Raw genomic sequence first — 27,824 nt, 5'->3', positions numbered from 1 at the left:
TCTGATACAGCTACACATTTTTGCAAACGTCCTATTAGTAAACCGTCCCGTCCCGCATCATTTTCAAAGGAAATTGTAAGATGTTCCTTCGATCTTCAGCAGAAAGGTCCTCATCTCAAATCACTGGACGAAGAAGCTCACTGTACTCTATTACATAACTTCCCCAATCCTAGTCATCTGTCTGCCTCCTCAACACCGAGGCTTCAGTTTGGTGCAACTCCAGAAATAGTGAGATTGGTTTGACCTCAAGGGCACAATGTAGCTTCCAGCCTATTTTCAGGATCAATGCATTCTTTTCATTCAGGGACTTTCTTCACACCCAAAATGTTCTATTTTACAGGATATTTAATTTAAGATACAAAGGTTTCCTACGTTTGTAAGCTGGTCACGTTGACTTTTCCAGATTTGGTGGACACTCCAAGACTAATAGGTTTGATTTTGTTTTCCTCTAACCTTACGCACATCCCATATTTTAATGGAAATCTCTACTTTTTTCCCCCTCGGACTCAAAAATGGATCAAGAGTCAAGGTTGGCGCGACCACATAGATTTTCTCTGGGAATTGTTTGAAATGTGACACAACTTTTCACTCTGACTCAACACGTGATCTCCGAACAACCAACACCTAATTATACAAGTCAGGACAGACATTATTTGTCAAGTTCAAAGCCTGGAGGAAGCTTTCAATCACATTACAGTCCTCTGTTATGAAAGGAGCAGACGAAGAAGCCTGTCGCTTTCACAAACAGGCTCACCTTCAATGACATTAACTTTTTGGTGTTTGGTTCAACGACACTGGAAAGAATGACGATCCAGAGGAAGTCAAATTAAGCTAAAAAGAAAGATGAAATTCAGAGTCTTCCCATTCTATCGGTACATTCCCATCAGACCACTCACCTTTGGCACGCTCAGAACATAAAGACAGTATTTACATGGACACAGATTCAAGATTTCCCTCTTTTTGCACAAAGATGTCCAGACACGACAGACGAAGCCACAGAGAGAGCACAGGCACTTGAATTTCTCTTCAGGATGCAACAAAAGCGGACGCCGCCAATGAGACAGAGGATGACGGATCCGTCGCCTCCCGCTCTTGCCTCCCGCTCTTGCGACCGTGAACGCGGAATACGAACGGGACCTTTCGGGACGGCGTCGGAACGAGGGCGGCGATATTCCTGTGCGTGCGACTCGTGCGTGAAGGTGGAGACTGACGAGATAAAAAGAATAGAACAGCGACGGTGGGACCAGTCGCACCGCCGCACCCCCCCCTCCAGGCCCATCAGGTGCCTGCGGTGCTGACGGTGGTGTAGCTGAACTTGGACATGGAGGTCGCCATGGACGTGGCCATGGAGGTGGCGGTGATGCCGTCCTCGCCGGCCTCCCTCTTCCGGCGCTGCAGGCACCGGCGGCAGAGGCGGTTGCGGCAGCAGCAGGCGAAGGTGGACAGCAGGGCCTTGCGGAAGCGAGTGTTCATGAAGCAGTAGATGATGGGGTTGACGCAGGCGGAGGTGTAGGACAGCAGGTGGATGAAGGAGATGGGCGCGCCGGAGAGCGCCTTGGTGGCCGACATCACGTCGAAGGCCTTCCAGGTGTTGACGGTGTACAGCGGCATCCAGCAGACGAAGAAGAGCGCCACGATCACCATCAGCATGCGGATGACCCGGCGCTTGGCCTGCAGCTTGGCGTCGGAGGTGTTGCTGCGGGCGCGCTCCGTCTTGGTCTGGGCGGCGCTCGCCGACGAGGACAGGGTGGGCAGCTCCACAGCCGATGTGGGCTTTTTGGACACCTGGATGTAGCAGCCGTCGTCGTCATCGTTTGGCTCCGCCATGCCTCTGCTCACGCCGTTTCTCTGGCCTGTGGGGGTCCAAGTGAAAATTTGGTTTTCAAGAGCGAAGAGTGACAGCAGGCTTCGTTAAGGGGTCCGTGAATCGGGCCTGGTGGAACACCTAAGAGAGCACTGCAGCACTTTTTACAAAATGACTTTTTCATGTCCAAATATAGGAAGTAGCCACAGAAGTGAAAATGAAGCATGTGCATGGAAAACAACCCCTAACCTGTAAAGTGTTTCTCACATATTTATACCATCAATAAATAAACAGATGTCAATAATAGTTTCGCAAAATCATGTCTAAAATGATCTTACAATGAGATCGAGTGTTTTATTAGAGAACTGCACACAAATCGGCTCCCATGAAGTGATTTTCCCATGATGCTTTAATTCTGTTGTAATTGCATCCGCACGAGTGGGGTCTTGTCAAACTATCTCATCATGCCAAATTAAAAACAAAACAATCAACTCTTGGATAAAATCTCAATGCGACATATGGATCTGTTTTCACATCCTGCACCGTGAACACACACACAGTATAGTTGTTGCTGTGTGATGAGTTCAGTGACTTCATAAATGAGGGCTTTCAGCATTCAGGAGTTTCTCAGAAATTATGTTCATCATTTCCACGCATCGTTTTTTTTTTGCAGTAGATTAACAGTCGCCTCCGAAGGCTGTTTCAGCTCGATGAATCACACACAGCCTGGACTCCATGGAAACCGCTGCTCCTCAGACACAGTTAAAACCTCAAGTGTAGGTATATCAGCTGTACCTCATTGGGCTTTTCTTTTTTTTTTTAATGGGAAGAATCGGCTCTGAGGCCACAAGAAGAAATGGATAACCTCGGAGTGTATTTTTGGAGGTAACAGGTGCAGAATCTGTAGGTAGCGACAAAACATGTCATGCTCCGCTTGAGGCAAAACAAACCACTGTGTTTGTGGCGAAAGGTGTTTCCTTCCTTTTCCTCTGCCGTCTGTTTCAGGGCTTGAGAAGGTGAAATGTGTGTCTTTATTCAGTGCGGCGGCTTCTCACCGGGAGTCTCCCTGCTCTGGCTCAGCTCGAACTGCATGCCTCGGTACAGTTCCCTGGAGATCAGACCGTAGGCGATAATCATCACCACTCCGGGGACGAAGAAGAGGCTGAACAGCAGCAGCACGTACCTGCAAACCACAAGCAGAGTGAAGAGCGCGAGAGGCGTTGGTTAAGAGATTGGAAACGGACTATTTCAGGATATTTATGCTTGTGAAGGTGCAGCAGCCTCATGGATCCTCTTGCTCAAGCTTTGCCCCGCGGGCCCCCGGGTTCAGTCTGGCTCCGCACTCTCTGTTTGTGGGCAGTTTATTTCGCACTCCAGCTGCTCACACTGATGCAATATTTGCATATGTCTTACATTTTTCATGTGCTTCTGCGGCTTTCAGAGCACACGTTTGTGAAACAGGATCACGGCGCGCAGTTCCCGCTAGGATCCGGCCACGTTTTCATTTCGTACGCGGCTCTTGTTCATTTCCCAGGTTTTCCTCGCCGTCTTTCACATCCTCAGCAAATGAAAATGGCGGCAAGCAAGAAGTCCCGGTTGTGCCAGATACAGTTAATTACAGTCTGTTCGAAGCACATTTTTGAGATTTATTCTATATGTGATTACCCAGGGAAACTTAATATCTCCACAAATAAAGTGTTTTTGGCAACAAATCCAGTGAAATATATCTGCTGGATAAATGCCATTGACTCTTTATCAAGCAGGTTGATTATATTTGCTAATGTCCATATTATTCCTTGTGGTTTCCAAACTAAAAATGCAGATTTGTATCCACTTTTTTTTTTCACCTTAGTTTTGACAAAACATCTGTTACTGCAACTAGTAACAGATGTTACTACTGACAGTCCTTTTATTGTTGTACAGCAGTTCTCAAGTGTAAACGACTGAAGAGCATTTGACACAAATCCAGATATTATTTAAACTATCAATCTTGATATATGCGACCGATTCATTAATTTCAGCATTTCCAACTTGGTTACTACTCATATAATAAAATGGCAAGTCTTGAAGGGTTGAGTTTTTTTTCACTATAAATTAGATGATTTTATGCCTTAAAATGGATTCGAAGTCTGATAGAAGTCAGTCTTGTTCTCGCAATATTATTTATTGATGCATGTTTTCCAACTTTCCGACAGGTTTTCAGTCCAACGCAGGGCTGGTAAAAAATCAGCTATGTTTAAACTACTTATTTGCTTTCACATATAGACTGACGATCACCACTTCCACGTACCAGTTGGACCTGTACGGGAAGGTTTTCAGCACCAGATTATCACTCTGTGCTGCTGACATATCGATAGTTCACACACACACTTTACACGTCCATATTGACATTTACATTAACAACAAGACACAATACAAGACGTCTGTGACCTTTTTGGTTTTGGAGATCATATGTGCCTAAGCTACAAGTGTGTAGAATAGAAATGCACTGATGTGCAGTTCAAACACTTCCTCACTTGTTTTCTCCCGACTGCTCAAGAGCCTGATCGCAATTGTTCCCCGTCTTTTTGTCCGTCTGAATAAAGACTCAACAATGGCGGCTCCCCCAAGTGTCTGGATTGATGACGCATCAAAGGAGAAGTCTTGAACTGAGCGAGAAAAGCCGAACAAAACGTAAGAGAGTAATTTCTTGAGCAGTGCATGAAAGTGAAAAGCTGAATCTCTCCCCTCCCTGGGCGGATGCGCCGCGCCAGACCTGTAAAGCTCCGTGCCTTTGTTTGAACATGGATTCCACCTGGGACGATGCGAGCGTGTTTTCTGAGGTAAAGGAGAAAAAGGGAGGCTGCAATTAATGTCAGAGGAACTTTGATGGTTGGTGAATCTTCATTGGTTGTAATCAGCTTGTCTTGGACCAGTGTGCACATAAAAGCAGGAAGGAGAACGAGGCGGCTTTTCATTAATTCTCTGATATTCTAATGTCTTCCTGTCCATTTCTCTGAACTCTGTGATACTGCTTGGAACTGCGCTGGAAACAAAAGCCGAGCGGAAATGAACGAGCGGGAGAGAGCGGTGTGAAAAAAAAAAGAAACAAATAGGAGTCGTGTTTGTTGTGGCCCCGCGGGGGGAAAACCCAGATGGATGGCGCGAAAGCAACATGTTGAATATTAATACCTACTTACTCCCACATCACATGAGAGCCACAGGATTACCCATCAGGATCTGTCTCACATTAATCATCAAAGAAAACGATGCACACATCAGCCGCGCGTTCCCTTTGACATCCACCTCTTGTTGGGGTTCAGTCAGGGGACCTTCTGAACTGAGTGCTTTCAAATGTGGTCTAAATTCAGTTTAACACTGAAACACGGCATAACCGACTAGTTTAGGAAAGCCACGATTAAGAACAATAGAGTGTTAGTAAGTACGTGCGCTTAAACCAATAACGAGTACAGATATGACAGGGCTATATAGGCTAGTTGTCAGGATTCTGTGCCCCATTTCAGATTTTCCATTGGAATTCTTCTCACTTCTGCTGACATGGTCGCTTATAAAGTCTGGTGGCGTCAAGAGAAGGACCTTGGAAAGGCGCGAGGATGGACAGACGAGGGCAGGAAGCTGTTTTGTCCCAAATGATCTGAAACCATCTAAAATCGACATTGAAAAATCGACATTTTGTTCACTCCCAGAATTAAAGATGGATATTATCAAAAGAAGGCAGTAATTTGATGCATTGCAAGATCCTGTAACGGTATAAAAATGGCTCCTCTCCCAGTAACATGCCTGTGAGTTGTCGCCACCTCAGATACGTGTAAACATGCAAGTGATCTTCCTTTGTGACGGCCGGAAATCTCCCCTCAACTTGTCATTTGGCTGCCTGTGTTCTCCACACACATCTCCCGAAATAATTTCTCCCGCAGTCATGGTGACGCACGCGGTCAGAGCCGATACTCTCACTTCCCCTCCGGCATAAATCTGTAAACTCTCTGGTGTGCGTCTCGTCCATGAGGCTGTCAGGCTGCTCATTTTTGCTCTGATGCTTGTGGAGCCGGAACCGACTCTCTTATTTTCGGCCAGAAGTTTCCCATGAAATCGCCCCGAGCTGCAGAAGTTAAGCTGTAAAAGCTCCAGCCTTTCATTCAACGTGAGCCTGAAGAGACTCTCGGTTTAAGCTTTTAAAAACAAATCACTAAAGGAACGCTGCAATGCTGATTATGTCTTCTTGATTGTAAGTTGAGTAATTTTCACTAATTGAACCTCTTGCGATGGTAAATGAAGTCGTAATCTTAATGATGGATCTGTTATTGCCGTAAAAGACGTTCCAGTGGTCAGGCGTGAGGATTTCACAAGCACAGATAAATCCATGTGAAAACCACATCATGTTTGACTATTATATGAAAAGTACTGTCGCTGTAACTCGAATCACTCGACTGACACATTTTATGGTTGTGTCTAATTTGGTCTAATTTCTGATATAGTCTCTGTAATTGGCTTAACGATTGTTGCAATGGGCAGATTTGGGACGACGCTGGTGTCGAGGCATGTAATTGCATGTAAAGGCAGATTTCTCACATTACAGAGAAAAGGGGAATTTTCCCACAAATTCAGCTGTTGTCCTCTGTTGAGTGTTGTGTTTTGGTCTCCAGAAGACGCATTTAAGTGTCATTTTCAGTGTTTAGAAGTTTGAATTTCTGGCATTATAACAGCCTTTGATATTCATTAAAGTCGAACCGAATGAATCAGACACCAGATAATGTTTGTGAGAGCCACTTCTCTCCCTTTATTGTGGTTTTATTTGCCTCTGTGAATAAGATTTCTCATCCCTCCACAAAACCTTTGTTTTTATGTAAAACTCTATATTGTCCGAGGCACAATAATATCCATCCAAAATCATTAATTTCCAGCGAACGTAATCGGTCCATTATCCGTTTGATGGCTCTTTTGTGTTTTGCTGCCATTTGCTCGTCATCACTGACGGCAATATTTCATTGAAAACGGACGCTTCAATGACTTCCTGTGCCGCTTCATTAGCCACTTTTTCTTTCTTTTCTTTTTTTGTTCTTTTTTCTGTCGAGAGGTCGTGGCGGAGGTATTATCTCCACGCCAGTCCAGTTTTAACCCTCGCGAACCAGACCTGATTTAAATATGCGTGGCAAAGGGTGACGCCGAATTAAAACATGAAAGTCTCTTCGCACTCGGTGGATCTGAAACTTCCTACATCTAAGCCTCAACTTTTCTCCATCTCTTTAGAAGGCGGACTAATTAAGTGGTCTCCAGCCGCCTCTCCTCTCCCAGTGAAGCCTGACAGACAGACGGTGGAGATCTTCAGAGTGCTGGACCACAAAAGTCTGTCAAGGAGAGAGACGAACAAGGCCTCCGCCGCCTCCTTTCTTCTGCGGCTTAATTGTTCCATCCTGCAGAGCCCTGAGTTGTTTGTGGACCGAGCTGTGAACACCCCGGACCAGCATCCAGCTTCTCGAGCGGCAAAGCGACTTTTATTGGTCCTAAGAGAGCGTGTGGATGGCAGCTTTTGCTGCAATTATCACTTCTTTCCTCGCCCTTTGCACAAGTTCTGCTCGTCCATCTCGGTGGAAAGTGCAGCAGTTTGAAACTTTCATGTCAATTGACGTCAGTGTGACACTGAGGGCCGTGGAAGGATCTTCAGTTGCGCCGTCTAATGACGTCTTCTCAGCTTCCAATCCCATTTTCCCTCGGAGTTTTGGTACAACTGCTCCTGAACCGCAAAACAAATCCATTTCACACCCTCTCTAATTGAGCCTCAGCAGGAGAGACCTGTTCACTTTTTCATCCTCTGAAACTCTCACCTAATGATTTCATTCATTTTCCAGACACACCGGCATGTATCCACTTTCCTAACTTCTAGCTGCCCGCAGGCTCATTCTTAAAACGACAAGGATTAAAGAGCCCTCTCTCCATCATTACCTAGACTTTTCATCTTTTTCATTTTTCTTCTCGGCTCCAGGGGAAATACACCAGAGGCCCGATCACAGCGGCGCAGGCCGCAAGTTTTCAAGACGAGCAAAGCTCATTCACGGAGATCTGTCAAGTTTGACTGGGACAACGTGTGAAATCGCAAGCCGCTTCACAGAAGAGGAATTTGCAGACATTTATGATCGGAGATGGTGGTAAATCACAAATAATAGGCAAATGAAGAAGCGGTCCCTGTCAAACCGGATACTTTCTATGAGGCCCTTTTAGCTTCGGGCTGCTCACACACTACCTGGCTTCTAAAACACAAATGCACTCTCTTATCTCAAGATGGTGAATCTCACTTCCAAAGAAGCAAAATACGTTTAGTTTGACCGTCCATTGATCGCTGCAGCTCCACCATCGGTATCCTTTTCCTGGGTTGTGGAAACACAGCTTGAAATAAGCATCAATCTCTATGTTATGAGTTGACTCAAAGCTTTGCGCTGGGAATTTGAGCAATAGCTCCACGATGACCCAATCAGCATGCAGCTTTTTCCTCCAACTGTGAGCAATCAGCACAAAGGGCTCTTGATTGCACAGCCAAAAGAAAAAAAGGCTGTCAAAATATATGTAAATTACACAATTACACTAAATGGAAATCGGGAGTTTCTGCACACATTGAGGAGCAGAGCCAAGCGGGACTCTCCCCGACTCCGTCTAATCTCCAACCAACAGATTGCCACGCAGCCATGTAAGATTAAGGGCAAGAGAGAATCTCCGGGACTCACCAGGTCTGCTCCGCCTGCTGACTGGGGCAGTCCAGACGACACATGCGACCCTTCATACTGTTCTTGGAGAAAGACTTGATGACGCTGAACACGGGGTAGGGCACCATGATGAGCAGCGACACCGCCCAGGTGGCGGCGATGACGCGGTAGGCGTGGGAGCGCGTCTGCCACGCCCGGGACTTGAGCGGGTTGCAGATGGCGCTGTAGCGCTCGATGGCGATGGCCATCAGGCTGAAGGTGGAGATGCTGACAGACACGCCTGAAAGAGAGACGGGAAATAAGATGGAAAATGTTTCATAAAGGCCCATCAAGCGTCACCTCTGCCTTCAGGAAGCACTCGGCGAGCGATCAAAGGGTCTAAGACGGGATGGAGGTTCAAAGATTACAAGCATTTTTGTCAAGCAGTCTGGAACAAGGCCACGGAGCATTTTGAAAACCAAGAAAAAAAATGATGAAGCCGGCACAAGGGCGATGGAGTACGTGCAGAGCCTTTAAAATGTGTGCTCTCCTCAGTATCGACTGTAGCACACTCATTTCTCTCAGTATATTGAAATCAAACCCTATATTCTGCTTTTGTTTTACTTTTACTCAGGAGCAGCTGGGGGGAAAAAACCCTGCATTTTTGCATTTTATTATCTACAAAGTCTGGAGTTATGATTAGCTCTTGTTGTAGTGTCTTTTAAAGTGTCACATAGGATCCCTTTTGTTCTTTGAGTCTTCATTCAAATCATTTGCCAGACATTAATTATCCACAAACTGCATTCGACTTTACCTTTGAGTTTTGAAACGCGCTCATTTTTTGCACGAGAAGCTCTGTTATCTTTACCCGAAGCTGTACAGTTACTTTTCAAAGTCTCAAATCAAATAGGGTTTGAACCATTATTAAAAATGATGTCCATTGTCAGCAAAGTTAAGTCAAGCGTTCCTCATGAAAGAGCCATATGGACACGTGTTCCTCACAATTAGTGGCGTTATTTAAAAGAGAAATTAATAGGATTTCCAGTGTTATAAGATTTACTTCCAAGAAGTAATTTACATGTATAATGGAAACAATCGGTCTTCATTTGATGTCTTTTTTTTTTTTTTTTTAATCCAAATATGTGGAAAAATATGACCTGGACAAGGACATACAGGATAAAACATTACAATACCTATAAACACAAGACAAGATGGGAAAACATAGTATGATAATTGTGGCAGTGGAGAAGTGCATTCACTTGCTTTCCACCAATTAAAGGACGAGGACAGACGGGACACAACAAAACAAGCCCAACAGATTTGGAAACTATCGCCAGAGGTCAACTGTTGTTCTAATTCCTCTGTGTCCATGTGATCGTTTGCTGGTGAGCCCATCAAAGAGTTTACTGTAAGTGTCGCACATTATTTGCAGTTAGAAACCAAAGACTTGCGTTAGAAACGCACATAATCCGTCTGTCCTTCCTGCAATTAGAGAGAAGTATGAGAGAGGACGCTCTCTGCGGGGTTAAAAACAGGTTCAACTGCTGTAGAGAGTAACCGAGGCTGAGCCGTATTAACATGTGTGAATATGCATAATCGGCTGGGAGGTGGTCGGGGGGAGGTGGGGGTTGGGGGGGTGGGGGTGGGGGGGGGGGGCTTGTTATGTTGTGGAGTGTGCATTAATAAAGCCATACCTGCGCGTTGAGCGCATCAACCGTAATTCAGCTGTCTGGCACATAAATCCCCGTTCACCGTTCTCTCACGTCGGTAAAGCTCGGCGTTATGTTTCAGCAGAGCGAGTCGCTATAAATTCTCCTCCCGACACGACGCTGTTCAGTTTACAGGAAACGTACGAAGCCTCTCCGCAGTGAGCGGCTCCTCCTTTGTCAGAAGGGATTCAGTCTTTGGCGCACGTTCCTCCAGCAACCCGACCATGAAAAACTTTGTGGCTATAAGCTTTGTTATCAGGCGCTGAAGGATGAAGCATCGAGTTTATGTAGCTGCTGCACAATTGAAAATATGAAAACAAGAATTGGAGACCAAGAGCAGGAAGAGGAGAGGGAGGATGTTTGGTGTGGAATCTGAAGGCCTCCTCTGCTCTACGGCATGCACAGATTCACCGTTGTGCATTATTAACGACGCGCGTAGTTAGTTTTCTTTATTGCTGCGACACTGACATGAAACCTGACAGGACGCTACATTAGACTTAAAACCACCACATCTCTGTCACACAAGTTAATATAACTCTTGGTAAGTATACGTATATTACATATGCAGCAAATTAATCACTGGACGCGGAAAATGCATTAATTTACACAAGAAAAATTCCTCAAACTGTGGAAATGTCTTTTTTTTCATTTTTATACCTGGCAAGAAAATCTTTCGAATTAAAACACCTCAGATTTCAAAACAAAACAAGAAAAGTCATCCAAATCGAGCAGAAACGCCAAAACTAACACATGTTGACTCAAAGACAACTCACAATTAATTAATTCTTTCATTTCACGCAAATGAAGTAGACACAGCTTTAGCCAAATGTACAGTACCTTCCTTCATACTCCTTTAAGTGATATCGTTTTATTTGTTTACTCTGGTAAAGCGCTTTGTTTTATATATATATATATATATATATATATATGATGGAGTTGAGCTAAACTTGTGGCTAAAATTCACCGCAGCATCTCCCCAACAAAACCAAGTCGAAGTGTAAAGAAGAGACACTCAAAATGACACCAGAACGCCAAAATGAAGCCACAAGAAGAGGCACAACAGAGGCACTTTGAAGCCTCAGAGACACAAAACGAAGAGAGCGTGACAAATGCGAGCGCTGCAGAGCCGCGGGATGTGCGGGATGGTGACCTGCCGGCTGGGTCCGGACGCAGGACCCCCGGCGCAGCAGAGGGAGGTGGGCGGCTCGGCGCAGATCTTAACAGTGCACACGCAGCCAGAAGAGTCTCGCACAACAACTCTCCCACGCCCACACCTCTCTTTTATGTGCAAAGCAGAGACGGGGAGGAAGAGCGAATCGCACACCCGGGGAGGGGACGGGGGGGCTGAGGGGGGGGGGTTTCTTTTGTTGATGCTCGAAGGCGGTCGTGCCTGGCTGAAGCACCGACTCTCCCTGATTGTGAAAATGAGGAGCAGAGAGAGGCGGGGATTTATTTATTTTTTCCCAGCACAAGGAAAGATGGGCAACAATAAAAAATAATGAGCAGACAAAAGGAAAAGAAGAATTATTTATGTAGCACTTCTGAAAAGTGCTTTGGAGAGCAAACAAACAGCAGGAATTAAACAAAATGAGGGTGAATGTTATAAAGGGAGCTACGCAACAATTTGAGGTCAGATTTAGATGGAGCGCATTTGCATGGAAATAACTTTTAAAATTGTGGTTCGATGCTCAAACAAATGGATGTGGAAAGGCTGAAAAAGTGCAAAATGACTACAATTGAGACCCAAATGTCACAAAATGACACCCAAATTTTGCCCAAATCACCACAGACGTCGAGAAACGGTTATAAAAAGGATGTGAAAGAAAAAAAAAAAAGACCCACACAACTAAGTTGAGACATAAAACAAAGATAAGTTGGAAAATGTAACAGTATAAACAGAAAAGAGTCCAATCTGATTTTGAAATGATTAATAGACAAACTAAACAATTAATTGCAAACATCTATGTGATCAATCTGATGATCAATTCAAACACCAGAATGTGAAGTGTTAAAATTCACAAAACAACCACGGAAAGACCCAACCAGAGCTGAATGTAACATTTATCGAGCGCAGAGGGAAATAAAAGGACCAACGTAAGAACTGAGGGAAGTGAGAGAGAAAAACCACCATGACGAAACACTAAATGAGCTAAAACAAGGTGGCGACTCTTGTATTTGTAGTTGGATGCACTTTTGGAGCTGGTTCGACGTCGCCCCATTAGACAGGGAAGCCAGTGTGAAGCGGAGCCACAGGTTTAGTGAGCTGTGTTTTCCGGCACTTATAAAGAGTGATGGCTGCGGGGTGGCGAGGATCCATACCGAGGGGAAGTGCACTCTCAGGTGATGCACGGCGCTGACACCGGGCTGATTTAGATGGATGATGCTGGTGCAGGTACGCCGGCGGCCCGGACGGGGGGAGATTGGGCGCAGGGCGGCCTGCATCTCGTCTGAGCGATTAGATTTTTTTGTGTGTGTGTGAGCTCCAGGAACGAATGCATCACCGGTTCAGGTCTGACCTGCTTGACCATCAATTTAGATAAAAACGTGGTAAGACCACAGTGATCTGAAAGCAAATCAATTCATTTCACCTCCGAGGACCAACTACGATAGAAAACGGGATGCATCACTGCAGTTTAAAATGTTTTGCAGCAATAATGTATTGATTGTTCTCCACTGTTTTAGCATTGAGAAGGTGCAGCTGCATTTTAATGCACTTGGACTGTTGTGCTCATTCTTATGTACTCCAATATCTCAGGAATATGTTGAGATTTCTTAAAGTCAGACAGATTTACTCTCCCAACAACAGCATAGTTTATCTATATTTTCCTCTGGAAGATGTTTACCCAGAAACGCTGACATCTTCGTCCAGCTCATCACAATCTGAAGAAATATTCTTCCACGTTTGGTTTTTGAAGCTTCGGGAATTGAAGTTTTTGTACAGTTGACAGAGAAAATAGTCACCAGGAGCATGAAGACAGTTCAGTCTGACACAAGAATGAATTCAGTGGCTTTTAGTGGTTCAGTTCGGGGTGTTTGTCTGATTTTTAATCAATCGATGCTGTCAGCGGGCTGTGGTGTAATTTATTCTTATTCCTCCATTATTCCCTGTATCAAAAAGAAATATGTCACGGACGCTTCTAACAGTTTCTCAAAGGCATGTTCGTCTTAACACGTCATCTCTAAAAGAGCATCAAGAGTTTGTCTTCTATATTTGTCACCTGGAATTGAGACCTGGTCAGAGTTTGGTCATTAAAAGTTTTTATTTCATACTTTTGTTTCACTCGATTGAGCCCAAAAAGCAGGACAGCTCGGTTTCTGTGTCGTCCTGGTTTTGTTCATGCATAACCATTCTATCTCACTCCCATTAAGTCAGCATCTGCCCGATGCCTCAAATTGTTTTCACATTTGGCTCACGTTGCTGCTCTGTCTGGAAGAGGGACTGATAGGATTTTGATTATCAGTCGTTCTCATTCGCCTGATATCTCCAGAACTCCGTAGGATCATTTTCCAGTGTCTGTTATAGATAACCAGGAGCACAAAAGGATCACGTGTTGAGGTTTCGCTGATCAACGGTCACTGTGAACTTTCATCCGTATTGTGTTTTGTCTTATAAGAACTGTTGACGGCAGTATTGCGCCTCACATGTTTGCACTTTTGCAAAGTGACTGATGTGGAGGGAAATACAACCGCAGCATAATCCTTGTTATTGTGGCTCTATTTACCGTGGCCTTGGTTAAAGTCAGTTGTCATGCATGTGAAAATGTGTTGTAATGATTATCACAACCATGGAAAGATGTAATTCCATATTTAGAACAGAGCAGCTTTCAAACATATGATGAGTCAGTAAAACATATATTGGACAAGATTTTCATTGATTTTAAATGTTTCTCACTAAAGTTTTTTTAGTGCTTAATTCAATCGACATGAAGATTTGTCTAAAAAAAAACATCTTTGAAATGTAAAATACTCAATTTAGAAAAACATTCGTGTGAATGTCAGTGCTGCCTTGTAGTTCCCGTTAACCTCCTGGCTGTCACCAACTTCTGCTTGATACTCATCAGTTTTAACTGGATATGGTACATCGGTGTGGACGGAGATGGACGACGCCCTGAGGCTGGTAATCCTCTTCTGCTTCATTTATATTCTAAGTGGAGGGGAACTCAACGCTCGCAGCTAAAACGCTCTCCCATCTGCTGAAAGCCATAAACCTCACATTCACTTTGCAGACGCTCGTCTGCAGTCAAGCCTCCTCCTTCATAAATCCGCATGCTGCATTGAGGTGAATGGACTCGTCTCCATTAAGGGCCAGTCTTAGTTGAGAGTCTTGGTTCATGTTTCTCGGTGCTGATTGAAGCTTGACACGTGGCCGTGGCGTGAGGCTGATCTCGGAGGGGAGGTGATCCCCGACCGGTCGCCACAAAGGTAATTAGCGGTCAAATTAACTGAACGCGACGTCTCGCGGCTTCCCCTGCTGGGCTGTGGCTTCTCCTCCGTAATCCTTCCTCTTGTTCAGGGAACCCGAGGCGCGCTCTCAGGTGGATAACTGCCTTTTGAGCGGAGCTTTAAAGTTTGGAGCCTCGGAGCGATCCCCGGCGTAGCATTCACAATTCCCCCGGCTGAAGGCGTATCTATTAATTCTGAGTTGTACATCCAGTTCGATGCAGAAGAAGCCCCGAGGCGTTGAAGCTCTACAAATGGAAATCATGCGTTCCAGGTGCAGATAGCCTCGCAGGAAACTACTGTGGAAGTCAAGCTCCATCGCATTATGCAAACTGTACCCAGAGGGAGGGGCGGCGGACGGACTGAGCGGGCAAGTTGGCTGGTAATTGCATCACACGACGAGCAAAAGGAAGGGAGGGGAAAAAAACACACACAAACATGGATACATAAATGTGATTGAAGATGGCCCGCACAAGCCGGAACGCAAAGAAACGCATGCATTATTGCAACATCGATCTCCGATGTGCCGCTGGAACCGTCCGTCGGCCATGATTCACGTGATAATCGAGCTGCAGAGAAGTCCGGGCCGTCCGGGCGATGGATGGCGTATTGTGTGTCTAATGGGTGTGCGCTAACAGATGACTCTGCAAAAGGCTGGATGAGATTGTCCAAGAGGTTTGCCACAAAATCGATGGGCGCGGGTCGTCACAATCATCCTGCATATTGATCCGCGTTCAGCCGGTGCCCGTGGGAGGCTCAACTTTAGCATGTCGACGCGGATGTCAGCAGATGTTTGCAGGTGTTTTGGAACCCCACGTCTCCATACTTTAATTGCAACCATTTTTCTTCTGTATTTTGAAGAAAGGGAAGTGGGGAAGAGCATTAATCACGGCAGAGCGAACCCCGGTGCTTTTTCAGCTTCATAAAAAGGCACTCGTGACGCATTTCATCATGAACAGTCGTCCTTCACAGTTCAACTCTTTCGCTGCCTACACCTCTACCTTTGTGCTATCAAAGCGAAATCCATTTACCATCCATTTACCTTTGACAGCGATAATAAGACTTTTTTTTTTTTTGTTCTTCCAATAGCCTCCCTCCATCATTCAGTGCTTCACAACAGAACGAGGAGACAAGCGATCTGGGTTTCTCTGGCCGTGTGTTGTGCTCCAGCCTGACTCAGACCTCACGTGGCTCCTCGTCAGCGTCCTGATACGAGCCAGCTCATCGCCAAGTCACACTCCTGAAGACGTGTGACTGTTGGAGCACTTTCAGAAGTGACGGTTTCCTTTCGACGGGCAGAAACGACGCCTCGAGGGGAGCCTCTCTTGCCTCACAGGCTCGCAATTGATGTCGAACAATTTTCCGTCTGGGATCTAAAATCTGAAGGGGTTGATCGGCTGCCAAACACAAGAGAAAAGCCCGACATCACCCGTTGAATTATTAACACGCACATCCACCGGAGGGTAACCTGAGCCTGTAGAAAAGATGAGGTTCATTTCGTGTCCGTCTTGTTTCTGTCAGCTCAGCTCACGCGTGCTTTAAAATGGATTTCACTGATATTTAAATTTATTGTGCAGTACTTTGTGTAGCGGCTTTGCGTACGCAGTGGTTAGAGGGGGTATCAACATCACATTGCTCTTATTTTCTCTGATGAACTGTTTGGTGTCTCTGTGTGTAGTTTGTGATATTGATTTAAGTAGATGTAGTAGATAATAGGGCTGCTCAATTAATCGAATTTTAATTGTGATTTTGGCTCCAGGTGATCTCAAAATTCATATAATCGAGGAAAAAGGATGATGAACGGCGTGTTCAGCAAGGGACTACAAACTTAATTCTCCATTAATCCACACTTCTCATTGACTCTTCTCTCTCTCTCTCTCTCTCTCTCTCCAACATGAGAGTGCAACGCCACACGCTGTTACACCAAAATACTACCAACCAGAAACCCCGCCTCTCTACAAAATAAAGTTCCCCACTGTGGGGATCAGTTAAGGTCATAATTCACAAAGTGACTGTGGTGTGGTGGGGAACGTTTATTTTGTAGAGCGGCAGGGCTTGTTGTTCCACCGTGTGTTGGAGAGAAGAGAGAAAAAGTGAGAGAAAAGAAAAGCGTTTGTGAGACGTGTGGATTAATGGAGAATAAAGTTTGGAGTCCCTTGCCGAACACGCCGCCTCCGACTCCCGTTCATCGGCGCTGCACCTCCACAATTTTATATTGGAGCAATTTATCAAAGTATTTATGTTGGACATATTTCAAAAGATTGAGTGCAGTTCAACAGTTTATTTTTTACTACTATATTACAAGATATTTGTATATCTCTAACAGGAGTCTTTTTTTTAAAATATATATCTTTAATAAAATGTTCAAAATTCAAAGACATAATCATGTAAAGAATACCTTGAGATGACGTGACGCTATGGGGACATTTTTTTTTTTTTTTAAAGCGACCCCACCTGGGATCAAACCCAAACCTCTTTCAAGTCACTTTTATTTGTATAGAACTTTAAAACCGCTGTGGCTGAAGCCAAAGTGCTTCAAGTAAATGATAAAAATAAAAATTGAAGAGTAAAAACGGTAAAATAAAGTAAAAACAAACTATAAACATTGGCAACAATAAAAGCAGGCACAGAGTCTCAAACGAGACTGTCCCACACGAGACGGTTCGCAAGGAATTACTTCTAGACCACATTATTTATTTACATCAATGCTGTGAGTTGAATGTAAAAAGTACATTTTGTGAACTTCCATGACTCATGAAAGGCAACTTTTTGGGGGCAAAAATAGTGTTTTAAGAAAAAAGCCTAACTAAACTGAAACTAACAGTTTTCTTTCTTGCTTATTAAAGATCACCGCAACAAAATGAAGCAGAGTCACAGTGCAAGACGTCTGGTTGCTCCTCCCCCCAAAGGAAAAGGACCGATCCAACAGGAACCCAAGTAAGAACATCACTGACAAGACAAGCTGTTATTTATCATTTAAAAAAAACGACTGGATCAGTTGGATGGGCTTTATTTTATTTTAAGTATATCTCTTATTGTATTTTGTTTATTTCTTGTCAAAAGATTGAGTGCAGTACAACAGTTTATTTTTTACTACTACGTTACAAGATATTTGTATTTATTTAACAGGAGAGTCTCTTTTCAATAAATGCTGTTCCAAATTCAAAGACATAAACATGTAAATAATCATGATTTCAATATTGGCCAAAAGAATCGTGATTATGATTTTCTTTTCCATAATCGAGCAGCCCTAGTAGAAAATAATCTAAAGTCAGCATCACTTTGTTTTTAAGTAATGGATGATATCTAATAGTAGAATTTTTTGTGTTTTTTTCTTAAATAAAAGACTTATAAGTACAGCTATGTGCTATCAAAAGAAGGAAAGCTCAACCATAGGCCTCCAAACGATCACTTTCTATCTTGTTTTCATTTCTGTCAATGAAAACAAAGAGTGCAAATTGACGACCATCATTTTAGACGAGGTTGTTTGCTCATGGTTGGGTGGAGGTTGAACATGTTTTAATGCAAACAGCCTGAAACCGATCAGTCAACTCAATGATAAGGTATGAGAATTGTCCAAATGGTGGAAGAAAACAAACAAGCTCATCGTGACTGAGTGAAATTTTACATTTGTGAAGTCGTAGGATGAGAGAAGAGGCTTGATGATCTTCCCCACCCATGCATACAAAACGGTTTCATCAATGATTACTCTGCCAGCTGGAGAGATGAATGGCTTCCGTAACTCACAGCTCAATTTTGGAAACGTCTCGTCTTTAAAGAGACGCATGGACACATGAATGGTCGTGTGCAACTTGCACTCACCCATCAGGTAGGCGGCGATTTTGCACATGGCCTCGCCGAAGATGAAGTCCTGCAGGATGTTGGGGATGAAGGTGAAGGGCATGCAGAAGCTGGCCATCATCAGGTCGCTGACCGCCAGCGACAGCAGGAAGGAGTTGGTGACGGTGCGCATCCGCTTGTTCAGTATCAGCACCACGATGATCAGCAGGTTCCCAAAGACGCTGAGCAGGAAGATGAGCGAGTAGAGGAGAATACGCAGCGAGTCCATCTCTGACAGACACAAAGACACGTCATTAATATCAAATCTGCTTCGGTGACCAGCAATTGGTCAGCGGACGGAAGAACGTCTGCACAAGTGGATTACGGAGGGCACAATGAATGACCCCTGTCTCCGCGTGGAAGAAGTGCGGCTACTTTTTCTGGCAGTCGTGCGGGAGAAGAACATGTTTAATGTCTCCGGCAGCGGTGATAAAGAAAGGAGAAGAAACCGGAGTACAATCAATGCATTAATTGAAACTGCTGGTTTAAGAAAGAAAGAGAAAAAAAACCCCTCCCTGCAACATATCACATATCGACATCTAATTCAAAAATATGGTTCTCATCTGTATGGAAATGCAGGCACTACATTTTAGACTCAGTCAAGCAGTCCATGTACTAAATGACACATGGAAAAAGAAAAAGAAAAGGAGGAGGAGGAGGAGGAAAGAAATGAAAAACAAATGGCAGCAAATCACAGAGAGAACAGACTGAATGAGGTTGTACACCTGGGAAATAAGGCCCGCGGCGTATAAACGGCACCAAATTCTAATATGAGATGGAATAACTTGGCATAATCAACATCTTAAATTGTGCTAGTGTCAATATTTTCCTGGTTAACTCTGTGAGCAAAAGCAATGATTGTAATAATCAGCGAGGCAGAGATGAAGACAAACTGCGTCAGGTGGGAGTACAACTCAAATAAAACCAGATGAAAATGAAGCAGCCTTCTCATTTTTTGCTCATCGCCATCCATCTCTCCACCAGTGTCTGGTTTTTTTTTGTGTTTTTGTCCAATGAGCCATTAAATGAGAGAAATATTTGTCTCCCAGAGGGGTGTCCAGAGGTAGATCTGAAAGAACGATGCTCCCCAACCCACCCCCGCGACGATTTGTCTTCTTAGTTTCGAAGGCAGACTGAACCCATGAGATAGGCCGTGAACAGCTCTGGATAGAGTTTTATCAGCTTACGTCCACAAATCAAGGGAGAAGAAATACAGTTCTAATCCTAAAATGACAACAAACACATGATGAAGTCCTTCTGAAGGGCATAAAAGCAATAAAACAATATGAAATGGTAATATGTCTGAATGAGGTCCAAAATTCACAAATGGTTAAAGTATGTAAAAAGACAGACAAATACAAAGATATCATAGAAATCCAGAATACCTTCATTCCATACACGTCTGAATGATCAAAAAGATGCAAAAATAACCTCCAAAAACCTCAAAAGATGCAAAGTTACACCAGAGGAGAGACGTATGAGCTGACAAACTGCAGCGTTTCCCACATATCCTCAGTCTGTTCACGGCACCAAACGGCGGAGCAGCAGGAGCAGCAGGAGCAGGACGGGCCGGCCAGAGGGTTTTGGGGATGCTCCCTTCACTCACACCGACCTGTCACAGTGAGTCGGTTTGAGGAAGAAAGCATGTGACAGGACAAGGTCGGCTCGGCCATGTGCTGCACGGACTGGGTCCTCTGATTACAGCCCGAGACGCTGGACGAGCGTCACGGCCGGCGGCGTGCAGCCGAGCCTGCAAGAGGGCCGGCGATGGGTGGAGAGTGTGCATGGGACTTCAAATGCACCAAAAGACGGCTTGTTAATGATGCAATGCCAGGACATCTATTTATAATTTTATGAGTTGATCTTGTCCTCCTACACAGGCATATTTTCAATGTGAATGGTTGCAGAATTTCTGCAGGGGAAAATAAAATACTGGTCTGTTGGAAATGTTCGCAATAATGTTTCGGTATAAGATGCGTTCAACAAATCAGAAGTTGCCGCAACTGCACACAACTCTCAATCATACAAGATTGGATTGCGTGATTAGGGTGGGGGGGATTTAAAGCTACCGCTTCTTATTTTGCAGCCGAACAAATGGAAAAGGTGTCTGGATTTCCTGTCGAGTCCTTCATCCTTGACATTCTGAGTCTCCAGTAGCTGTTCTCAACAGTGCCTTTCTTGATGACATATTGACTTCCCTCTTGAAATGCTGACAATAATTTTCCTCTCTGATGTCTTTATTGTGATGTTAATGCCACACCGCAGCCTTCAGAGTGGCTGGACAGCGCAGATAAAGAAGTATTGATGTCTGGATTTGGACCTGAGGGATGCGTGAGGACATGAAAACTTCTTTTGAAGCGACACTCCTCTGATGGGAGCACATTCATCAGCACAAGACTGACATGCATGTCAAACTCCCGCTTTTAGTCCAGCAGCTTGACAGGGGTGACGTGTTTGGTTTACACAACTCAAACATGCCTGACGTGCATAATCATTGGCTGCCTTGTGATGCTCCCTGCTCCGGTGGCGTGCGGGGAGCTCCCAGTGGCCCAGAAGCCTCTATTGTGTTTGATGTGGAGCGGCCCAGCTGAGTGAAAATGGAATCATCTATTCATTGAGCTCTCGCTGCTGCCTTGGACCCGCGGAGGCTGAGGACTGCAGGACCATTCGCTCTGGCTCCCTGAAGCGTGACAGCTGTGTCCAAATCCACCGGCATCTCCAAATACAGCGCAGATAAAAGGCCGGCGTTCACCTCCGAAATGCTAAGCGGGAGTTGTTGATGTGCCGCATTTTGAGTTCGACCCAGGGCTGCTTTGCTGTTGCTCCATTTGGGCCGCACATCCTATCGGCTGCCACAGCGCAAACTGTAATTATGTTCCTAACATCACTTTACGCCATCTTATCTTCAGGAGAGAATTGGCTCGACTCAATCTGCACAGGAAGCCAGTTGAGAGCTTTGCCAGTTATTGGGCGTATTATAGAGGAAGGTTTATATGATTGATGGGGCTGGATCTCATCATGGCATGGAAATAATTCATCAAAAAGGTCATGAATAATGAGTGGCAATAATCTTCGTGGTGGAAAAAAAGAGGTACAGTTCTGAGCTATTATTTTAATCATAATACAACTGTGAGGCTTTATTTTACAACCATCTTTTAATAACCCGAATCAGAGCTGACAGCAGTTCAGAGGATGGACGAGATAAGAAGTAATTACCATTAAAAGCAAACTGTTGACACATTTCAAACCACTTGTTTTCCCCCCCCTAAAGTGGCCAAATTATATGTAATACAAAGAAATGGGTGAACCGTAGGGTGGCTGGGCGTACCCTTAGAGATAGGGTGAGGAGCTCAGTCACCAGGGAGGAGCTCGGAGTAGAGCCGCTGCTCCTCCACATCGAGAGGAGCCAGCTGAGGTGGCTCGGGCATCTATTTCGGATGCCCCCCGGACGCCTCCCGAGGGAGGTGTTCCGGGCATGTCCCTCCGGTAGGAGGCCTCGGGGCAGACCCAGGACACGCTGGAGGGACTATGTCTCGCGGCTGGCCTGGGAACGCCTTGGGGTGCCACCGGAGGAGCTGGAGGAAGTGTCTGGGGCGAGGGAAGTCTGGGCAACTCTGCTCGGACTCTGCCGCGACCCGGCCCCGGATAAAGCGGTAGCCAATGGATGGATGGATGGACAAAGAAATGAAACGCTGAAATTCAAAGAGTCATCAGGATAAAGAGTGACTCAACTATTCGTTTGAATCAGACTATTGATATCAGAATTATTGAGAAATACATTTGCTTGATAGGGTGATTAGTTGCCTCAAGGTTCCTCCTCATTACTGCCATTGTGACATCAGTCCAGAATAGATTTTCACAAATTAGTGATGGAGATGTCAGATTTATAACTATCAAATCATTTAGAAACTGAGTGTTCTCTCCATCTTCTCTGTTGCTTGATGTATAGTTTGGAGTATTTCCAGTGCGCTTAGAGAGTCATACCACTGGTGATCTGTAGGGGCAGTGTAGCTCCTGTGCAACTCGAAAAAGGAACAACGAAGACAACAGAACTAAGAATCCCTTTGAAAACACAAGACAACAAATTATCCCTGCGGACCAAATTCTAAATACGACTTCCAACACAAATATTTCTTTACGCACGTCTGATCTTGTTTCTTGGATGTTTGGATTGTAAACTATATGAAACCAACAATGTGTACTGCCGTCTTCTGGATGTTATGATTAATGACCTGAGTCTTCGTTCCAGTTTTGCCTTCAAGTTTTTGTTAAGTGTGAATTAGTGTTCACCCGAGTCCTGGACTCCAACTTCGCTTTGTGACGCTTCCAGTTTTCCAACACGTTGAAATGAGTTTAAATAACGTTCTTATCAGAAGTGAGTTTCTCAGAAAGACTGAAAATGGACTCTTGGGATAGAAAGGATTGCCCAGATCTGAAGTCATCATTTCAGTTTCTTGCTTCACCTCCTCGTGCGTCAAAGTGTCTTCAGGCAAGACGGTGAACCGAACGTTACTCCTGCTGCATGGCACTTCAACCACTGCTGGTGTGGAAGGGCGACTTGTGTGTATGCGTGTGTGTACTTTGGCAGTGTTAAAGTGACGACCACACATATGAATAAAGACCAGTTTTTATTTGCTGGCTTGTGAAATATCCTCTTGACGTGAAGTGGTTGCCAGAAAAGAAGATCCTGCATGGGTTTGAGATTGTCTTCTCTTACACTTAATTCTCTTCTCTGGTCTAACCTTGATGGTGTTTATTGACTGAAGGAAAAAAAAACAAAGTTGGCTGACTTGAATTTAGACCAGACAGTGTTTGGAAATCAATTGTTGCCCCCTGATTTGCATTCACATAGCCAAGAGAAGTCTCACCACAGTGCACTTCCATCTCTTTCCCAGTCCCTCCCCGTCTTTCCCATCTGGCGGCCTGTCACAGCCACTTGGAGGCTGCCCGTTTCCAGAGGATGAGGACCAGATTGTGGGGTCTTTCTGTTTCATTTTATATCAAAGCCAATCCCTTCTGGAGGATCTCTGCCCAAGCCCCCACACATGACCTCACTGGGTCTGAGGGAAAGCAGTGGTTGCAAGTGAATCCTTTGACAGCACTTTAGCACAGTGAGCGATATGCGGAAGTCCAGTTTATCACTGTGATGCGGTGGGTTCCTGAAACGGTCAGCACAACCCCACTCAATCCGTCTTCCCACCATGCCCCACTGTGAGAGATTAATATTGATCTGACATAGAAAATTTGGGAAGTTTGAAAGCGCTTGTTTGACTCAATTACCCACAAAGCCTCTGGCACGTGCACCTCATTAACCTCTGTGTTTTCCCTTCTTCTTTGCCACATTTTGACATTCTGAAATACCCCTGTGAGCAGCAGTTCATTAAGAGGGGGATCAACAGGCACACGTCTCTTTAAAAGGTGACAAATTCAGTCTTTTCCCGCCAAAAAGAGGGGGAAGAAGCTGCCTGACAATGTCTGACTGGCAGCTTGGACACTAAATGTCAACGCGACACCACCGAGTCGCCGTCCTGACGTCTTCATTACCTGTCGATCTGAACGGGGTGGAGTAGCCACAGCTCCGCTTTGCTCCACTGAATCCCTAATTAAATGTTTTGCCCACGTTTTCTGTTCAGTGGATCCCCGTTTTGGACTAATTAAACATCCCGGCACTGATCTTAATTAACGACGGCCTCGCTGAGCGTGGTGGATATGTGATCCTCGCAGATCAGACCCCCGCACACGTGGAGCACAAATTAATTGCTTCGTTGAACCGTGAAAGTGTTAAATACGCTTTCAGCAGCTCTGTTGTTGCATTAAAAAGACTCAGGCGGGGCTGTTTGACTGTCATGCAAGCTGGAAAATAAGTGAGTAATCAAAGTTGTGTCCCTCCAGTAAAAATATATACCTTGTTCAAATATACCTTGGTTATTTTTACTCTGATTTAATTCCACACCGTGTCCATTTTCCGATGATGTTTCAAATATACCGCCATCATTTCAAATTCAGGCATCTTGTCCAAGTCTGGTGCAGAAAAGCAATAAGGCATAAGAATCTCCTCTTTTATAGTCTACATCTAATGCACATTGGATAATCAATTTCGCAATTATAGTGTGTGCTGGGCACAATTCCCTTCCTGTTTCCTTGGGGATAAAAAGGTGTAGCAAAGTGCAGGATCCACTTCTGTGCAAGATCTTAGTCACTCGATACAAATACATTTCAAAACCACCAGTGAAATCATAATTAAGTTAAGTTGGTTTCACTATGGAAACCTCTGACTTGTTGAGACCGTCTCCCTCGGTTCCTCATCACTCCTGTGCAGCATAATTGGAATGAACTGAAACCTCGTAGGTATTAGAAAAGCTGCTTGTTATGGGATTTCCGCATCGGATTAAACATTCAGGGAGGTGTTTGCCTCTTGAATCCCATAAATCACTGAGTACACCAGACCAGCGGCGAGGTGCCACATGAAAAGGGAAGCGGTCTTAATTAGTAAGCGAACTTTGTGTGTGTGAAGTTTACAGAATAGAAATGAATCGCCCCCTCATGTACTTTACGATCTTTCTTTGTACAGTGTATGCAGATTCTTCAAATACTGCGCTGGCATGACCGCGTCGTGACACGGCAACCTCGTGAAACTGCAGCTCGGCCTCTTTTCATGCACAAGTGGAGGATTACAGATCAATATAGCTATTCTATGGTTGAAGGAATTTTTATTAGCCCAGTAATACCCAAAGTCAACGACCCTGAGATATCTGTGACAAACGTCTTCCCGCGGTGAACTGATGAGATTGAAGGTAATCATCTGTCCTCTATTCGACCTAAAGCAGCACATGGGCATGGTTAAGCTCCTCACGATTGGTTTGTACACAAGAGGCAGCGGCTCATTATCGTGGAGGAGGATGCTGGTTTGTGCCCGATCCACCTTCAAACATTTTACAATTATTTGATCTGATTAGGGTGATCCTGTTATGACAGGCTGTAAACATCCAAAGGGAACAAGATGCTAATTTTCTCTTCAGGGTACCTCGCCGTTGAAATTGGATATTAAAAACTCTGGAGTCGCCTCTAACGCTGCAGCTTCTCTGCAGTAACAAGTCTCTCTCTCTCTCCTTCTGTTGCTGGAGGCGACGCCCCCCCCCCCCCTCCTCTTTGAAAAACTGTGTTCATTTAATGCTCAGGAGATTCACTTCGTGATAACTTATCCGACGTGGGAAAGGCAGAGCGCGAGCTCAGAGAGAACGGGAGCCGAGGTGAAGGCACACATGTTGGTCGCGACCCCGTCACCCAAAGAGACACGACAAACACCGAACTGAACCAAGCAGCTTCACATCTCTTATGCTCGTGTTGTGTCCCGTTCTGTCGACTGTTCATCCTGCATGAAACTCTGGTCATTCCCCATCTCATTTTAGTTGTTTAGTCCCTCTGATGGGTGCTTTTTTGCCTCACTGTATCTTATTTTGGTAAACTCTCATCTCTTTGAAGCCATCCTGTGAGTACGAGAGCTTATTCAGGCTGTTCCGCGTCTACTTTCATCTGATTGATGTTGCTGTATGGCTGTATATCTGCCAAGGAATAGTGAGAAAATGAGGAAAAGCACAAGAACCACCCCAGTACAGACAGTGTTATTTGAACCTAATGGGTTATATACTGAAATGTGCCGAGATAAAAGAAACACCAAAAAACAAACCTGTGTACCAAATAGTTTATTGTATTCTGACGTGGTGTGTCAGGCTATTAAGATTGATTCACATTATTTTAGTACACTGGCAGTCTCAAAGTATGTTGATTTATGTAAAATGTAAACTGTCACTGCAGTTATGCTTATTTGTACACACAGTAATGTCCCCTGCAGGTTTCTGTGGGCAGCTAAGATGTGTGGATAAACGGGTCTGCATGCTCCTGTCTCTCTCAACCTCGTACGGTATCTTTATCCTTCTTCTCTCCCACGCCTCCCCAGAGAGGAGCACTGCACAGTTTGAAAACCCGTCTGCACTCTATAGTAAGTAAAAGAACAGTTCATGCATGGACGAGATGCAGAACGGCTTCGAAATGCTGTCGGAACACGGCTTCGAAATGCTGTCGGAACGAGACTCTGCAGTATATACCTCATTTTCTGACCCAGATGTGGACATCTGGGAGGAAACGGCTCACAGTGTATGTGCAGACTCCTTTGTCTCTGTGTTCTGGCCTCTACTGGGGGAGCAGGACATGCAGCCAGATCGAAAGTAAAGAAAAAGCGGCGTTTGATCGCTCTCTTGGTGTTGTCCAGCTATACCGCACGCCATCTCATGCCCACCTCCCCTGTAAAGTCACTCAAAGTAACGTTGTGTAGAAGAAGGGGATGCCTGTGAATTATTTAGTGTGGGGAAGAATTGAACAAAACATTCGCTTCACTGCAGCAGAACCAAGTCACCAATGTTCAACTGGTGTCTTGAACACAGCCTGGGGGGCTTCAGCTTCCTCCAGAGGCGGCGTAATCTGCCTGAGCAGTGTAGGAATTAACAAGATACTCCGAAATTTAAACTGCCACTCTCTTTTTTTGCCTGGTCTGATTAGGATGCTGCTGCAGGAAGAGGCTGCAGTAGATTTGTGCTGCTTGGTGATTGATTGCATGCAATGTGCGCTGTGGGGAAGAAGTTGATTTAAACGTGATTGCAAATTATTTTTGTGACACAACCCACAGAGAGAGGGAGGGGGGTACAATGAGGTGGATTTAATGAGCGACAAAATTGCATTTGGTGTGCTGGTTTGTATTTAGTGGCGAGGGATCAATCAGCAGTGGCAGTCAGTAATTAGGAGCAGGAAAGACAAAAAAGAAATCTATTTGTTGCTTCTGTTGATGAAACAGGACTAGATTCGAATTTCTGTTTATATCGAAGCCAGATGTTTCCTGATGTTGCCACTGACGCGCCTTTAACTCCTCGGATTATTCATGACGATCAGTGGAATAAACGGAGTTATTTTACCTTTGTCTCTGGTGGCCGGTCGGGGGATGGGGGTGCTGTTGGTGCTGCTGATGTTCAAATCGGTAACTTCCATGCTGAGGTTTCCCTCCGCGCTCCCGTTCAGAGCCCGCAGAGCCATCGTCTCTCACCGGTTCACCTGTTCACCACCGGGGGCTGGATCTCCTCATAACAGCCACAGGAAGAGGGGAAAAGAGCAGAGTGGGTGGCGTGGAACTTGGAAGAAATCCAAAGTGGAGTTGTTTGGGTCGTAAAGAGGATGCGGCGCCGAGGGGGAGATGAACCGAGAAGGAGAGAAGCCCCCGCGTAATGCGCGCTCTTGGAGCGGACTGGAGGACTGTGGAGGAATGAAGCTGCGCAACCGAGGCAACTCTCTCTCTCTCTCTCTCTCTCT

The 27,824-nt window shown here is 45.0% G+C and overlaps 1 protein-coding gene across 1 annotated transcript; it reads right to left on the bottom strand.

Annotated features, from left to right (window-relative positions):
• On the bottom strand, nucleotides 1–27,570 carry LOC308147860 (cholecystokinin receptor-like). The gene is made up of 5 exons (XM_080520199.1): nucleotides 27,434–27,570; nucleotides 18,450–18,698; nucleotides 8,521–8,779; nucleotides 2,860–2,987; nucleotides 1–1,853 (listed from the first exon to the last, which is right to left on the bottom strand). The coding sequence occupies exons 1-5, from the start codon at nucleotides 27,549–27,551 to the stop codon at nucleotides 1,279–1,281; spliced, it is 1,329 nt and encodes a 442-aa protein (XP_080376325.1). The 5' UTR covers nucleotides 27,552–27,570; the 3' UTR covers nucleotides 1–1,278.
• Between the last annotated feature and the right edge of the window lie 254 nt (nucleotides 27,571–27,824).

This window comes from Blennius ocellaris (assembly GCF_963422515.1).
Source record: "Blennius ocellaris genome assembly, chromosome: 24".
Classification (NCBI taxonomy): Eukaryota; Metazoa; Chordata; class Actinopteri; order Blenniiformes; family Blenniidae; genus Blennius; species Blennius ocellaris.
This window is presented reverse-complemented; position numbering and strand designations above follow the sequence as displayed.

Bases quoted from the DNA above. Each gene is read 5' to 3' on its own strand.
- LOC308147860 (XM_080520199.1), bottom strand. From the start codon at position 27,551: ATGGCTCTGCGGGCTCTGAACGGGAGCGCGGAGGGAAACCTCAGCATG. The intron at 18,699-27,433 runs GTAAAATAACTC...TGTGTCTGTCAG, and splicing joins ACCGGCCACCAGAGACAAAG to AGATGGACTCGCTGCGTATT. The intron at 8,780-18,449 runs GTGAGTGCAAGT...TCTCTCTTTCAG, and splicing joins AATCGCCGCCTACCTGATGG to GCGTGTCTGTCAGCATCTCC.